Source organism: Chaetodon auriga, chromosome 7, assembly GCF_051107435.1.
Source record: "Chaetodon auriga isolate fChaAug3 chromosome 7, fChaAug3.hap1, whole genome shotgun sequence".
Classification (NCBI taxonomy): Eukaryota; Metazoa; Chordata; class Actinopteri; order Chaetodontiformes; family Chaetodontidae; genus Chaetodon; species Chaetodon auriga.
Window position 1 is genome coordinate 24499173 of NC_135080.1, and position 14974 is coordinate 24514146.

A 14974-nucleotide genomic window follows, 5' to 3' on the forward strand; every position below is an offset into this window, starting at 1 on the left:
GTTATTAGAAATAACATCAAAATACAAACATTTTGCATGATGTCCTATTTAGCCAGCTGTAAACATCTGGAGAAAATTGGTCCCTCAAACAGGTCAAACGTTAGTCATCAAACCCTGGTAGTATCATTACTATACATTCCATGACTGTCATTATTACTACAACCATGGTTATTATTATTTGTCGTATTATTATTAGAATCCACACTCCATGAACAAAATGTAAGATTTTGGCCAATATCACGTGGTTGTCTTTCATATTTGCCCCTCTAAAGCCCTCTCTGGTGGCCTCAAGCACTTTTCATGAAGTTTGCTCCATACTGCATTACGCACATAAAGACTTGTTCATCCCTGCAGCCTCTTTACATTCATAGACTTTCTCCCTCTTGCTGCAGCGCCGCGGCTCTTCGTCTCGTGCAGGCTGCAGCTGTGGTGTCGGGGCGCCACCTAGTGGTTACAAATCAGAACTTCTTCCAGCTGTCCCGCCTCCACATCTGTGTGCAGCAGCAGTGGCCAAAATTTAAGTCTCTTCAGGTTTACCAAAACAATTTCAAATACATTTGGAAAGCGGTACACAGACACAGACACACACACACACACACACACACACACACACACACACACACACACACACACACACCATACACACACACACACACACACACACATAAAGGAAGGTGTGTAATTGAATAGAAGATCTACTGGTAAAATTCTTTTGGAAGATATGGAGCTCACTGACCATCACAACTCCCCACATGCTGAGTGTTTAGTTAATAAATTTGAACCAATCCTGCTTTCTTGTCTGCTGCTTGATTGAAAGGAAAAGAAAAGATCAGATATAAGGTCATTTGTGTTTCTTAATGTTTTTGTTAACAACTATAACTCCTTCCAGGAAGCATTTATAACCAAATGTTTGATAACACACTACAACATATATATTGCAATACATTGTTAAATTGTCACCATCCAGGGAATAAATACTGAATTTGTCGTGCACAGAAAGTTACATCATCAAAGCATTTTTCATTTCACTTAATGCTTAACACACATTTATTTTGATATTGACTTAACTAATTGATTAACACGTGCCACTGAGTCTTGAATGATTTACAACACACTGTGAACACAAATACAGACACATACAGATATTTATCGACAATGAACCACGCTGACTCATCAGAGTTTTAGAGGAACATTTATGGTTTACTGTTCCTTCTATGTCTTCTGTATTCAAAGGTTATGGCGGCTTTACTTGTTTTCTTATAGCTGAGTCATAGTTGTTAACAAAGACAAACACTAAAAAACGTCATTAAATCTGTCCACAACTGCGATATAGTCAGTAAAAGTGTGTTATGAACCATTTGTTAACTGCTGCTCCCATGGGGAATCAGCAGACAGCACAGTTGCTTCATTTTATTCCACCACAACGAGGTATGACACGAGACAGCTGAAGAAAAATCCTCATCAGGCTTTTCAGACTCTGAATTTTTTCATTGTTTGATTTTCTTCACCTAGATTATACACACTTATCTAAATATGTACCAGGTCATATCTCACGATGTCCTGTAAACTGGGTCACTGGTAAAAAATCTCCATGAAAGGGATTTTGTCTGCTGTACCTCCTTCATTAACACCACCGGTCATGTTCCAAACTGTGTATTCCAGTAAAGTGGATGCTGTTTTCCTTATATGACATCGCATATTTAAACATTGTCAACGTTTAGGCTTGGTCTCTTTTTTATCAGTGGGTTTGGTCAAGTTTGCCTTCATGATGTAGTGTTAAAAAGAGAAGCTGGACCAATCAGCCATTTATCCACAACTTTCCACTGTGCAGCTCGACTTCTCTGCTCGTCTACCTACTAGCTTTCATAAATTCTCAGGCGCAGCTCTTGGCATTCAAGTGTTACAGCTGACTCAGGTTGGTTGGAGATTTGTCCTGCGCAGTCGACTATTGACTATTGTTTATCAGTTATTCTGGCAATAACTACACTAAAGATCAGCCTCACACCATTTTGAAATGCTACTTGTATGTTTATTTCGCCTAAAGACAAACATGTGGACATATGTACCATGCATATGTATTTATTAGTTGAGCTACTCCACAGTCTCACCCTCTGACCACGAGCAACCACACAAGTGCACTGATCACTTTTCTCATACAAATCAAACAAGAAAGACACACTTAAATATATATAGAAGCAATTTCCTCCCAGATCACGCTGTAATATGGGCACCTTGGTCAACATACCACACTCCTACCAACATATTCGTCTCTTTGTATATGCATTGAAATTGTCTTATCAACAAAACACTTCACAGCTGTCTGACTGGCTGAATTTTCTCTGTACTGTCAAGTGCTTGTTGAGATCACTGTTTAATTGTCTGTGAAACCTCCACCTTCTTATAAACTCTGAACATCATGTCCATCCTCCAGTCAGTAGGCCCTCCTGATCTCATAGGCTGACCAGGAGCTCACTCCGTCCTCCTTGGGCCAGCAGGAGTGAGCGTCATTGTTGGAGTGGAGGCTGACATGGCTGTCGGCCGCCTCCTCTGACACTATCTTGGACACCAGGTCGCTGACGGGGCTGCTCATGTAGGGAGGGCCAGGGAAGGAGGTGGACGAGACCGGGTAGGAGCTGCTGGTCAGGGGGTGGTAGTGGGCGTCCTCCAGGGAGTGCAGGGTGTAGGGCTGGCTGCTGGGGACGGGACCCATGGAGGAGCTGCGGCTGGGTGAGCGGTACTGGGAGGGGCTCCCTGGTGGCTCTGGGCTGGGCATGGAGGGTGGGACGCTGACGGAGGCCAGGCTGTCTGGACACAGAGCCTCCACCTGGGATACTGACTCTGGAACGGACTGCTCCCATGAATCTCTCTGAGGCAAACACGAGAGGAGAGGATAAATCATTCATTCATTCATTCATTCATTTCTGAAGGAAGCGTAGATACCATCAGGCTGCCTGTTCGGATCAGAGCAGGAGCGCTTCTCTAATGATGTGATATCATTTATATTGTCCCCTCAACTCCTGTACACCGTTCTGAGCTGAGAGAGGGGCAATTAAGGCCAGTCCAGCTGCCTCTGATTATGTCTCAGAATTCAGGATCTTAAATGGTTGGCCAGGTTGACTCTAATTTAGAGAGGAAAAAAAAAAATATCCAAATTACCCCTGATTGTGTCTTGACTTGACTTGTCCAGATGTTAATGCATACATCTTTGACATTTCTTCTTCCACCCCCAGTAAAGTTTCAGTTTATTTATTAATAAATGATCCTAATAGACCAACCCTGATCATAAAAAACATAAACAAGTGTGTATGAAACGTTAAAATGTGTGTATGTAATATGAAAGTGAACATTTTAATTGCTTCAGGAAAGGCAAACTTCATTTTAAAAAATGAAAAAAATGTTTTTCATCACTTTAAACACTGCAAACTAATTCCATTCACATGTATCGTATTAGACTGGAAGAACTCAAAAGCGTCATTTGTTAGACATGATGATGATGATGATAATGATGATGATGACTTCTTCAGGGTGAATTTCTAACAATTGACAGAGCTGTGTCAGAGTCACAGACGACATTAAACATCTGTTTTCACAGGCTGAGCAGTAGTCCCCATGATAAGTAAGCTCAGCTTTTTCATTTGGGAGAACTGACCCTGAAGAAACTAATTGTAACAAATAATTGTAATAAAACCATACAAATCCCTCATCCAAATGTTTTCTCAAACTATAGTTCATAATGCAACAGTTCTAAGAGAGATTTTCAGATCAGCATGCTCTTTAATCAAAGTTCAAAGCTCATGTGTGTCAGACAGTATCTCTGCATAGGTTCCAGATGCCTGTAAGAAGCCAAATAAACAGATATTTTTGTTCATCTCATTGGCTCAAACTTAGAGTTTTCACTTTCCTCTCAAACACAGCATCCCTTTGTCTACCAGAGTTGGGAGGCTGGGCTTAGACATACAATATATAGAGCAGATTATTAATGCACAGTGCCCAGCCGGACATCTACCACTGATGTGAGGTGTACAATGATCTGCTGTGAGAACATTTGTCCATAAAAATCAACAGCTGGACTATTGGTTCAGACAAGGGATCTTTGTTATACACCTCTGCATCGCTATGTGTGTGTGTGTGTGTGTGTGTGTGTGTGTGTGTGTGTGTGTGTGTATTAAACACTACAGAACAACATGGACCCAGACATGTGAAGTGATACATGATAAACAACTGTTTTCAGCAGTTAAAAAACACACACCACATTTAAAGAATAGCTTCATTCATTTCCCAAATGGACATTGAGGTGGACATTCTTCATGGTCATTCTGGCCATGTTGAGGTCTTCTAATAAAGTATTTTCAATGGAAGTGACGGGGGGACGAATCAAAAGCGTTTACCTAATCTTCTCTTATCTTTAACATAAGGCTTCGGCAGGCTTAGTTAAAGGAGTTAAGGAGATGTCTTCAGTTACAGCAGTTTTAGTGTAAAATGTCCTCTTTTTGTTAACCCTGAGTGTCTCCCTGTCAGTCAGCAGTGGAGGAACAACATCTAAAACAGACACTTTTACTTACTGTGGAAGACTTGACTTCCTCGAATGGCTGAATCTTCATTTTAACTTCAGATAAATGCTTGAATACATTTTTGCACAAGACAAGGTCAGTGGCGTCATCAGGAAGGGATCTCTTAGTGGCCAGTAGACTTTGAGCTTTGTGAGGACAGAGGATGGCCCACTGGACAGCCTGACTTATCCCAAGACTGTACATGTTTTACTTTATATCCTAAACTTCCTGTCATGTAGGACTTTTTTCTTTGCACACATATTTTTCCGACTTATACCACGAGGATGTGGTGAATGTTAATGAGCTATCAATAGCAGTATAATAATAAAAAAAAACTATTGAATGTTTAGGAAAAGCTAAAAATGTGCATTAAACTGACTTTATTTTGGATTTATGATTAAATCCCTAATGATGATTCTGAACCTCCATCCCCTCTTCACTCCTGTCTGTCATAGACATCCTACCAGAAATAAATGCGAGGACTCTCCACCAAAGGGGGGCAGCAAGGAAGAGAGGGCTGATGAAGGCAGGAAGGATCCTCCAGAGCTGGAAAAGGCGGCGGCACTGCGGTAATCACCGAAGGTCTCTGGGTAGTAGCTGTCAATGAGGGAGGAGTAGCTGGCCATGGTGGAGGGCTCGCAGCCCAGAGCTTTACCACCCAGTGTGGACGAATAGACGTCAGGGGAGAACTGCTTGGTGGACGGGCAGAAGTCTGAGTCTGAGATGAAGGGACGTCTCATGCTGTAGTAGCTGGGTAGCACGTGAGACCCTGCAGACAAAAATATTGGAAAAATGATATCCTGATCTTCATCACGGCAGCAGTGGAAGCCTGCATGTCTAACCGCAATGTTTACACTTCTCGAATTCTTGAAATTTGCAGACAACTGAGCCAAAATGCCACTTGGGGCTCTCTAAATATTAAATGTAGCAATAATGAGAGTGCTGACTGAAGCTGTGCTGACAGATTTGTCTTGCAGGCAGTAAAGAGTGAGTGGAGAAGGCATTGTATTTGACTTGCAGAGCCTCACCTGGCATCTGCACAAATGACGGCGGAGTGGTCGATCCTCCCTGCGGCAGAGAAATAAGACTTGAATTAGTCTGGAAAACTAGAGAACATTTTAATGACATGTGAAGGTGAGGATTTTGTGACAGGAACATTAGACTGAACCAGTGAGATAGATTATTTCTTTCACACATGCCAGACTTTGTATTGACTGTTGTTTCAGGCAAATTCACTTGAAGCATGCTCTTGGCTTGGCTTTACTCCTGAGCAAACAGGCCGTCACATGAAAGCAGCAGCGCTCTTGTCTGTGTCTCTTCTTAGTCTCCAAGTTGGACAGCAATTCTTTCAGCTGTATTTAAATGTGTCTATTACATCAGTATTAAGTTGAATTTCACAGCTTTTTCACACTAACAAACAATTTTAAGTTGCAAACTTATTTTCTATATCCAGGAGTTTGTATACATGTAATCCACATCTCTTTGCTCATGGGCTCAGTGAGGGATTCACGTCACAGAGTGTCTCCTTCTCCCTCAAAATGTAAATTAATCCCACACTGACCACAGTACTTCGACACTTCCTGTGCACACAGCATGTAGCCTTTATCTGGCTAAACAAAGACACAGAGAATCATACACAGAAAATATAATAACAGAGAGAGTAATAGGTAATGAGCAGCATATTACTTCAGGACCAGAGGTCCCAGCTCTCAGAGGATATATTTGCTGGCTTACATCATTAAAGCCTCTGAGCATTACACTCTCAGGATGCATGGAAAGGAAAAATCACAATGTAGTTTGTATTTTCTGACTTGTTATGAATAAATGAATGCGTATAACTCTTGTCACATGACAAGCGTTTCCCTGTGTAAAGTTAAAATGAAAAGCAAAATTCAAGATATACAACACTTTAAGGACAACAGCATAAAAAAAGAGTAAAAAACAATCATTTTGACAAAGAAAGAACATGAGAATGATCAGTCTCTAAAAATAAGGTCAAAGGTGTCAAATGAAAAAGAAACGTTTAGTATGGTGATGACATGACGGAGGTGTGCTGTGAACACAACGTGCAGCCTGCAGTGGTCTGAAAAGGAGTGGATAAGGATGTGTTGACAGGGAGAAGAGAAGAGCTGTGGCACGCAGCAAAACCTCGAATGTAACAAGTGAGATTTTCAATGGATTCTAGAAGAAACTGGCATGGTGACGACTGGATAATCTAATTTCTCCAAACCACTAAACAATTTGCAATGAATAGGGGTTGCAAGCAGACCTTGATTTGACTTAAGGAGTCAAAAGCCAAGAAGGTTGGGAACTAACTACAGAGCCCACTCAGACTGGCTTACAGTAAATGCAGACAGAGCTGAAAATTTCCATTTGCACAGTGGTGAAAAAAGCACACGGATGTTTCACCTGAACCTGCAGCAACTGATTTCTTTTCTTTTTTTGTCCACTGGGGGCAGCAGAAACAAGCTGTGAACACCACAATGACATTTCATCACCTTTTAGTTAATATGGCGAACTTACTGCCAAACAGGTGCTTGTTTACTCATCCAGCAGCGTAACATCATCAGTGAATTGCAGTCATATTCCTGGCCAAGTGATTTGGCTCTACCAACTCCAGAGGGAAATATCTGGCTCTTTAGCAGCTACATGCTAAACTGTGTGTCTACCACCTGTTTGGTGCCGAGCAGGTGGTGTACCATGGCTTTACCAGAGCTTTTTCAGCTGCCTGATGCTGCTGAAAATGTGGTGAGAGGGAACCAAAACAGTACAGTTGTGGGCTGAACAGTTAAATGGTGAGCTGAAAGTCATTATGAAGCTCTGTAGAGTTGAGGGGAGCTGCAGATTTGTGTGATAATTCTCTGTATGTTCATCACTACAACCAACCCCTCTCACATTTGATGCATTGTGACGGCAAAAATATTGATTATAGCTGCTTTAACTACAAGTACCTATACATTAACATAAAAATACTCTTTTGTTCAAAACCTTCCTTAACTAAAACTACAAAGTGTTACCAGCAAGATGTATTTTGCAGAAAAAAGCCCCTGTGACTGACACACTATGGATCACATTATCCATGACATTATTCAGTCGATAACAATGATAAATCACTGTTTAAGCAGTGTTTTGCTGTTGCAGCAGCTGAAGATGAAGGTAGTTTTATATATTTTAAATAAAGTTATGCAGTTTAGTGCTTTGGTTCCCAACCTAGAGGTCAGGCCCCTCAAAAGGGTCCCCAATAAATCAAAGAGATCATGAGATGATCAAACTTGTAGGAATTTTGTTTTCAGACTTTTGTTTTTGCTTTTTATCATGAAATATTGGATAATTTTACACCTTCGGATCTCAAACAGCTCATAGAAACCTGTGCCAAGGGGCCCCACCGAGACACTACACACATTTTTTGACCTTCAATTCATTCTATTTTACAAGCTTATCAGATAAATATTGTGCAGTAAAAAGTACATTTCCCTCTGACATGCAGTGGACTGAAAGTAGGGATGGAGGAGGGAGTAGTATTTTTCCAAATTCTTTTCAGCTTATCTGTTTAAAAGATCAAAAACAGGAGCAAATATTCATAAAAGGACAAACGATGTCCAGACAGACACAAAAAGCGTCTGTCTGGACCTATCGCGTGGCTTCCCTGGCAGAGTATAATATTTTTCCATCACAATAACATCAACATCATCATGTTTCACCACAATTTCTACAATCAACATTCATGTGCGCAAAGCAGAATTTACAATATTGTACAAAATAGAAAGGGACTAGCTGGCAATGAGGTAATCATATTAAACAAGAAAAAAAAAAAAAACCTCTGGAGAAGTTTCGAATTGATTCTCCTGTTAATGATTCTGAATTAGGCCTGTGAAGCTGATGAAAATGTAGGCAGCGGCTGATGACTGGTTTCTCTGGAAACTTCGGATCTCCATTAGAACAATGTTTGGCTGCACGGCATGAATTTACAGGTGCAGCAACGAACAGTTTATGCAGCCTCATCCTGTTACTGTCATTGTCATTTGGTCAATAAAATATTTCACATGGGATTAATATCAAATGTTAGATTTTCTTATTGCTGAGAAACAACGTGAATAAATTGCGGATATGTCCGTTTCTATTCTAGCAGCAGTTGGAGATTCGTGCAGAGTGAGAGTTCAGGGTGCAGAGACACACAGACAGGGTTTGACGGGATAGGCTGTCGTTTGCATATTGCTAACATGAAAGAGTTGATATTAAGCCCATGTTGGCTGGGAAGCAAGCAAATTTTGAGGGCAGAATTTGAATGCGATTTGCAAGTGCCAAGACTTCCTCATGTGGCCCAGGTACAGCTCAGTGCATCCCTGAAGGCTGCGTATGAAAATCAGCTCGCTGAAGCTCAGGAAGTGTGTGTGTGTGTGTGTGTGTGTGTGTGTGTGTGTGTGTGTTTGTGGTGGAGGATAATGATGATGGATTTATTTCATATTGTTTCACAGAAAAACAATTCCTTCCTTGCTCATATTTCCGCTGTCTGTTGCGTGCTGCTGCTGCAAATATTTTGTTCTGTAATGAGTGAACACACACACAATATTGACGCATTACAAATCCAGGTCCTGTTTTCTTTGTTGGTCCATTGCTGCATTCCAGTTGCTTTACTTATTTTGTGATCCAGTATTTGGCTTCGTGTTAGAATCAGTCCAATTATTTGTTTCCATTGTATTATTTGTTTTTTTTTTTTTCTGGTCATGATTTGCCATTGAAGCATGACAGTATCCATACGGGGATCATTCAAATTGGCTCTAATCTTAAATTGTGAGTTCTTGTTGGTGAGACAGAACACAGTGTCTTCAGTCTGGACTTCATTTCTCACTGTCCGTGATCATTTATGTAACAGCAGCATGTTTGGGCACACAGCCTCAATGGAAATGTTCTCAGAAAGGAGAAGCAGATGAAGTGAAATGATGTAAGAGCTTTATGTTTTCTCTGTGGCTCTCCGTGTTCGAACATGAGGAGACTGACTGTGGTCAGAGTTTCCTTTTCACTCTCAATGGCCCTTTATTGCCAAAGATAAAAGGCAGCATTAGCTAACATAAGGACATGGATGCCTTTAGTTACTGTGTGTCTCTGTGCATCTTTAGGCCTTCATGTGTCATTTCTAAACATACGAGTAAGCCTATAATAGAAAAGGTGCTGAATTGCAGGTCAGATCCCTGCTTATACAACCCAGTGAACTGGAAGTATGGCTTTCATATACTTATACTGATCTGACTTGATATAGGAAATCAGAAAATATTATAATAAAATCTACTATATACACACACATATACACATGTACATATACACGTATATACATGTATGTATGTATGTATATGTGTGTGTATGTTCCTGAGTCCATGTAGTAACATCCTTTATACAATCATTAGTTCACAAAGCGGTGAACCTCTCTCCATTCAATATTCCTTTATTAGTCCCAAGAGGGGAAATTCCAAATTCTCCATCCTTGCTTGTGAGCGACTGAGCCTTTTCATACCCAATCATGATACTATCACCTGTTACCAATGAACCTGTTTACCTGTGGAATGTTCCAAACAGGTGTTTTTGGAACATTCCACAACTTTCCCAGTCTTTAGTTGCTCCTGTCCAAACTTGTTTGAAACGTGTTTCTACATCAAATTCAGGACAAGCACATATTTACAAAAATCAATGAAGCTGATGCTTCTTAATTCAACTTTTAATTTGTAAAATGAGGAAGAAGTATTTCTTCTTTTAAAGGTTTCAAAGTCTAACTTTAATGCTGGATTCTTCTTTTTGTTCTAAGTCACTTTATTTTGAAAATACCTTAAATTTGAAATGAAAATTACACATAACAGAATCAATGCAAATTCAACTTTGACAAACAAAAACATTTCTATCCATAAGAGTAGGCTGATGAACTAAAAGTGAACCTAACTTTCAGCCTTTAATTACAACAGTTATTCTTCTTCTTCTTATTATTATTATTATAAGTTATTATTCTTCTTATTCTTATTTGGAAGAATAATAAACCCGGGAGCTATAGCCTCTTGAGCTGCTGTTACTGTGTCCTCTGTGGACTCACTGACCCCTGACTGAGACACTCTGCTTCAACAAACTGCTGCCTCCACATGTTGGAAGTCATGGTTTTAAGTCAGGTTTGCACAATGTCTTTTGTTTTTTCAACATCCATTTGTGGCTTCACTGAATGATGTTAGGACTCAGAACTGTGTAAACACCTTACAATCAGATGTACCTCAGCCCCACTCAAACAACTCAGGCTGTAGTTTGGCTCACATAAATATTTTTCAGAAGCAGAGCTGTTCTAGAGGCAGAGTTAAAACATACAGGGTTTTTCTTTTTGTTTTTTTGTGATACAGATGGTATGAAAAACCAAAACCAACAAGGCATTAATCAAACGATACTTTATGACATCTCTACCCTGTCTGTACCTGAAAATGTCACTCAACTATGAGAAAATGGTGCATTTTTAAGGGACTATTTTCAGCTGTGGATGAAATCATATTTAGGCTGTTCGTAAGTAATTAAGGCAGCAGGACGGAGTTTGTGGCTTTGACAGTACCTTTTTGGTTTTGGTCTTTTAATGAGACTGAAAAGGTGGGATGTCACGTAAAACCCAAATAAAACAGAATATGATCATTTGTTAATCCTTTTTGATATGTACCCAATTGAAAACAATATAAACACAATATATTTAATGTTCAGCTTCACTGATTTTTTTTTATTTTTTATATGCTTCATGCAAAACTGCACCTGAACACTAATTGCAGAGATATACAGAGCAGGACAGTAATTTGGCTGGCTGTCTTGCAGGCTCAAAGCTGCCATTTAGCCACCTGCGCCCTGAAACTGTGTTTGTTTGGCTTTGCCAAGTGAAGCTAAACTCAACCGCATGTATATTTCATCTTCCAGAGCAGCTCTGCCTCCAGAGTTTAAATTTGTGTTTAAATAAAAACCTCCATCTGTCACCAACACAGCAAAGATTTACTGTCTTACTGTCCTCTCATTCAGATCTCCCCCATATCACAGAACGCCGGCCCAGCAGTTGAGGTCTCTTTGCTACATGCACTAAAGTTACAAAACTCTAAAGAAAAGCCCAAGCTGAAAAAGTGTTGTATTAGAGGAGGGTACACTTCGGACCCGTCTTTCTTTGTTGCATCTGATGATATCTTCTCTTTTGTCTCTCACACAATCCCCTCATTACGCCAGTCGTTAGCGGCCTGCATATCTATAGAGTGGACATGCCAATGCTGAACAGAAAACAAACAGTGAATGCTGTCCTGTAAAAGCCTTTTGACAGGCGGTTTGTGGAAAATGAAAAGCCAGTCCTGCTTGTACATGCAGACGTCTAAAGCAGAGCCTGATTTCTCTGATTGTGTGAGTGTGTTGCCGTGTGTTTCTGAGACAACAATAGGAGGCTTGTCTGCGGCCTGTACACTGCAGAGGACAATGTCGGCTGGCAGGTGTGTGTGGATCAAACTTTGCATAGGCAGCCTCCTTCACTGCCCTTTCTGTGTCTCTCTATGCCACCCATCCACCTCGGTCTTCCCACCCCGCCCCCGCCTCCACCTCGGGGGAGTTGTCAGGAGATCATGGGAGATCACCTTTGCGAGCATTGTGTCAGTGTTCTTTTGTGAGGTCGGGATGGGACTCGGCGCTTTGTGTCTCTCTCCACACACGCCGTGCTCAGCTATTTACAGACCGACTTTGCAAGCGCTCGAGGGGAGCAGAGACAGAGGGGGGAGGTACAGGTGGTCAATGGATCAACCATGGATCGTTGGTCCACAAAACAAGCCAAAATGTAAACAAGGAGAGGAGATTTTGAAAGTCCACCTTAATTGTGCCACCAACAGAATGTCAACTGTGGCTGCACTGTTTGGTTTGGGAGAAAAATGAAGTGGGGAGAGACAGGACAGGACAAAAGCAGAATGGTTTAGAGGAGATAGTGCTTACACTGTATCTGGGCCCATTTGTCTGCCGTGATCGCCTCTCCGCCAGCAGGTCTTTGACTGTGTGCTTGACTCGAACGCCTTGGTACACTCTTTTAGAATATTCTAGACGGAACAGAAAAACAGCTTGTGACTCTCCATTTGATACAAATCCAGAAACCGTTTGACTTCATACAAATTTTCATCCATCCCCACAAATGCGTGTTCATTTGAATCTTTCACAGTTTTATTCATATAGGCGAATGACTCCTGAATGACTGGTGTGTAAATGTCATGGAAATTGCCTTTGGTTTGGTCAATGCAAATGGACTGCTAAAAAGAGGCAATATACTACAAACACTCCCAGTGAGGGAAGACTGGAGGAGTTTGGATGGTTTAAAGAAACTAAGATATTCCAAAAGACTCAAACAGTTAACTTCAGCTGAGACATGCATGCATCGTAGAGTCCATTCGTTTTAACAAATCTCAAATGTGTGCAGGTGTGATCTGGGGACATTCCTGGGAAGCAGAAGCATAAACTCTGTGAAAATGCAAACTTTATTATGCAAACGGTATTGCATGCAAAAAACTTTATGTAAAGGATCACAGCTTTTTGAATGAATATTTTAGATAAGCCCCAAGTCGATGAAAATATGAAGCGTTCTTTGGATTAGATCAAAATATAACGACAAAAAAGAACCCTGAACCTCCTCCTATCAGGGATACTTCCATATTTAAATGTGTGTTACAATATGAATCTGATTAACATACGATAAGCTGCCAGCGCTTGATATTAAAAGCATCTTTCAAATATCGAACACTGATTTCTGTGAATTGTATGAAGAGAGCGTCACACTTTCTGTGGACGGATACATTTCTTATATTCTTATTTCTTATATACATTGCTGCTAAATCAACATATTTCTTATGAGAATCAGAATAAGAGAAGGAAAGGATTTAAGCAAGTGTCATCAAAAAGTAGCCAGAATCCAAATTACATTGTCACACATAAAAAAACCCCATCTGACTTAATGTCTTTCCACGCATTTTTTTAAAAGCATTGAAAAATTTCAGGAAATTGTAAAAAATCTGATTTTTCACCTAGTTATGCAGAAAAAATTCCATTAGACATTTACAACAACAATAATGACAGCAGGAGCAGCTGTCAGCCTGTACATGAATGACTGTGTCTTACCTGTGTCCATGATGCTGTTGAGCTGTCTGGCACACACACACACACACACACATGCACACACACATACACAGAGGCCTCTCTGTTCTCCCTCTGCTGTATTTGCCTACAGAAGCTAAATCCCAGTGTGCAGCACCATACTGAGTGTTGTGCCACGGTGGGAGCTTTAACTATGTTGTCAGGAGGGCAGGGACACATGGGACATGCCACCTCACACTGCAGTCATGAGGAGGCAGCTTTTCAAAATGACCTTTATCTATTTGTTTAAATGCAAATGTTTGGTAGGGACGTTTTTCAGACTATTTGCATCTGCAGTCAAGATTAGGAGCTGGAAGCATCGGGAGCATGAAGACAGACTGGAAGGCAGCATGTCACGCCTCCCCTGAACCCCCAGTCAACGTCATCATCCAAATTTTAAAGGACATATTGTGTCCACATTTTGATTTGTAGTGGCATGAGTTCTTTATGCTGGCTTGTGGGAAAGAGGCTGTTTTTGCTTCAGTTTGAGCTTTGGTGTCTCTGGAATAAATAAAGAAGAAACAGGTCAGAATGTGCCAAAGCATCTCCTTGTGGTCGCAGCGTTGGCATCTCAAGTCAAGCGACTCAAACAGACTTTGATGCTTCTAGCCAGAAACTATTCTTTTGAAAAAAGAGTCATTTTTGCATAAAGGGACACTATTGTGCAATTTTGTACTCAAATTGATGTGCTGAAATTTGTATAAAGCTCTTTGAACAAATTACAAATCCTCTCAACCTCTTGTTTTAAACCTGAGGGGAGAAAAGCTGGAGGCATGCTTTGCTCAACAGTTTGCGTCTGGCGTTAAAACGAGGCTTGCATCCGACTTTTTAATTGTTTCCTGGTTGAACCTCACAGTGTTTTGCCTTCCAGTTGTGACCCCTGTAGTCTGTTAAATGTGAATATTGTCAATGAAAATGTATATGAGTTTCCAATATGGCGTGATGCTGACATGATAAAGATTGAACCCAGTTACATTCTACACATTTCATAATGGCAGTGACGCAGGTATGATAAACTAGTTAAAGATTAAAGTGGCACGGTTTATGCCTATTGGATTTGCATGCAGTTTGTTGTGATGCTTTCAAGATGAGATCCTAACACTATTACTGCATGCTGAACATACTCCCAGTTAAAAACCTGCAAATTTCAGATGCTGATGATCTGAATCACAGTGATGCTCACTTTATTCACCTCGTGCATACTGCTGATGTATGTACCTGCTGAAAACACACTGAAAACATTACACAGCCTCAGAATGTAAAATGATTTAATA

The 14974-nt window shown here is 40.6% G+C and overlaps 1 protein-coding gene across 1 annotated transcript; it reads right to left on the reverse strand.

The window, feature by feature from the left end:
• Positions 1-2431: 2431 nt before the first annotated feature.
• pou2af2 (POU class 2 homeobox associating factor 2) lies at positions 2432-13827 on the reverse strand. Its single transcript, XM_076735835.1, has 5 exons — positions 13686-13827; positions 12516-12616; positions 5579-5618; positions 5015-5319; positions 2432-2866 (listed from the first exon to the last, which is right to left on the reverse strand). Exons 1-5 carry the CDS (start codon positions 13693-13695, stop codon positions 2432-2434), a joined length of 891 nt encoding a protein of 296 aa, XP_076591950.1. The 5' UTR covers positions 13696-13827.
• Positions 13828-14974: the final 1147 nt, after the last annotated feature.

What these genes read in the sequence shown, in the direction of transcription:
- pou2af2 (XM_076735835.1), bottom strand. An exon ending in GTCATTTGTGCAGATGCCAG is followed by an intron (nt 5,320 to 5,578) that starts GTGAGGCTCTGC and finishes TTTTGTCTGCAG; the next exon opens with GGTCTCACGTGCTACCCAGC. An exon ending in AGTCCTCGCATTTATTTCTG is followed by an intron (nt 2,867 to 5,014) that starts GTAGGATGTCTA and finishes TGTTTGCCTCAG; the next exon opens with AGAGATTCATGGGAGCAGTC.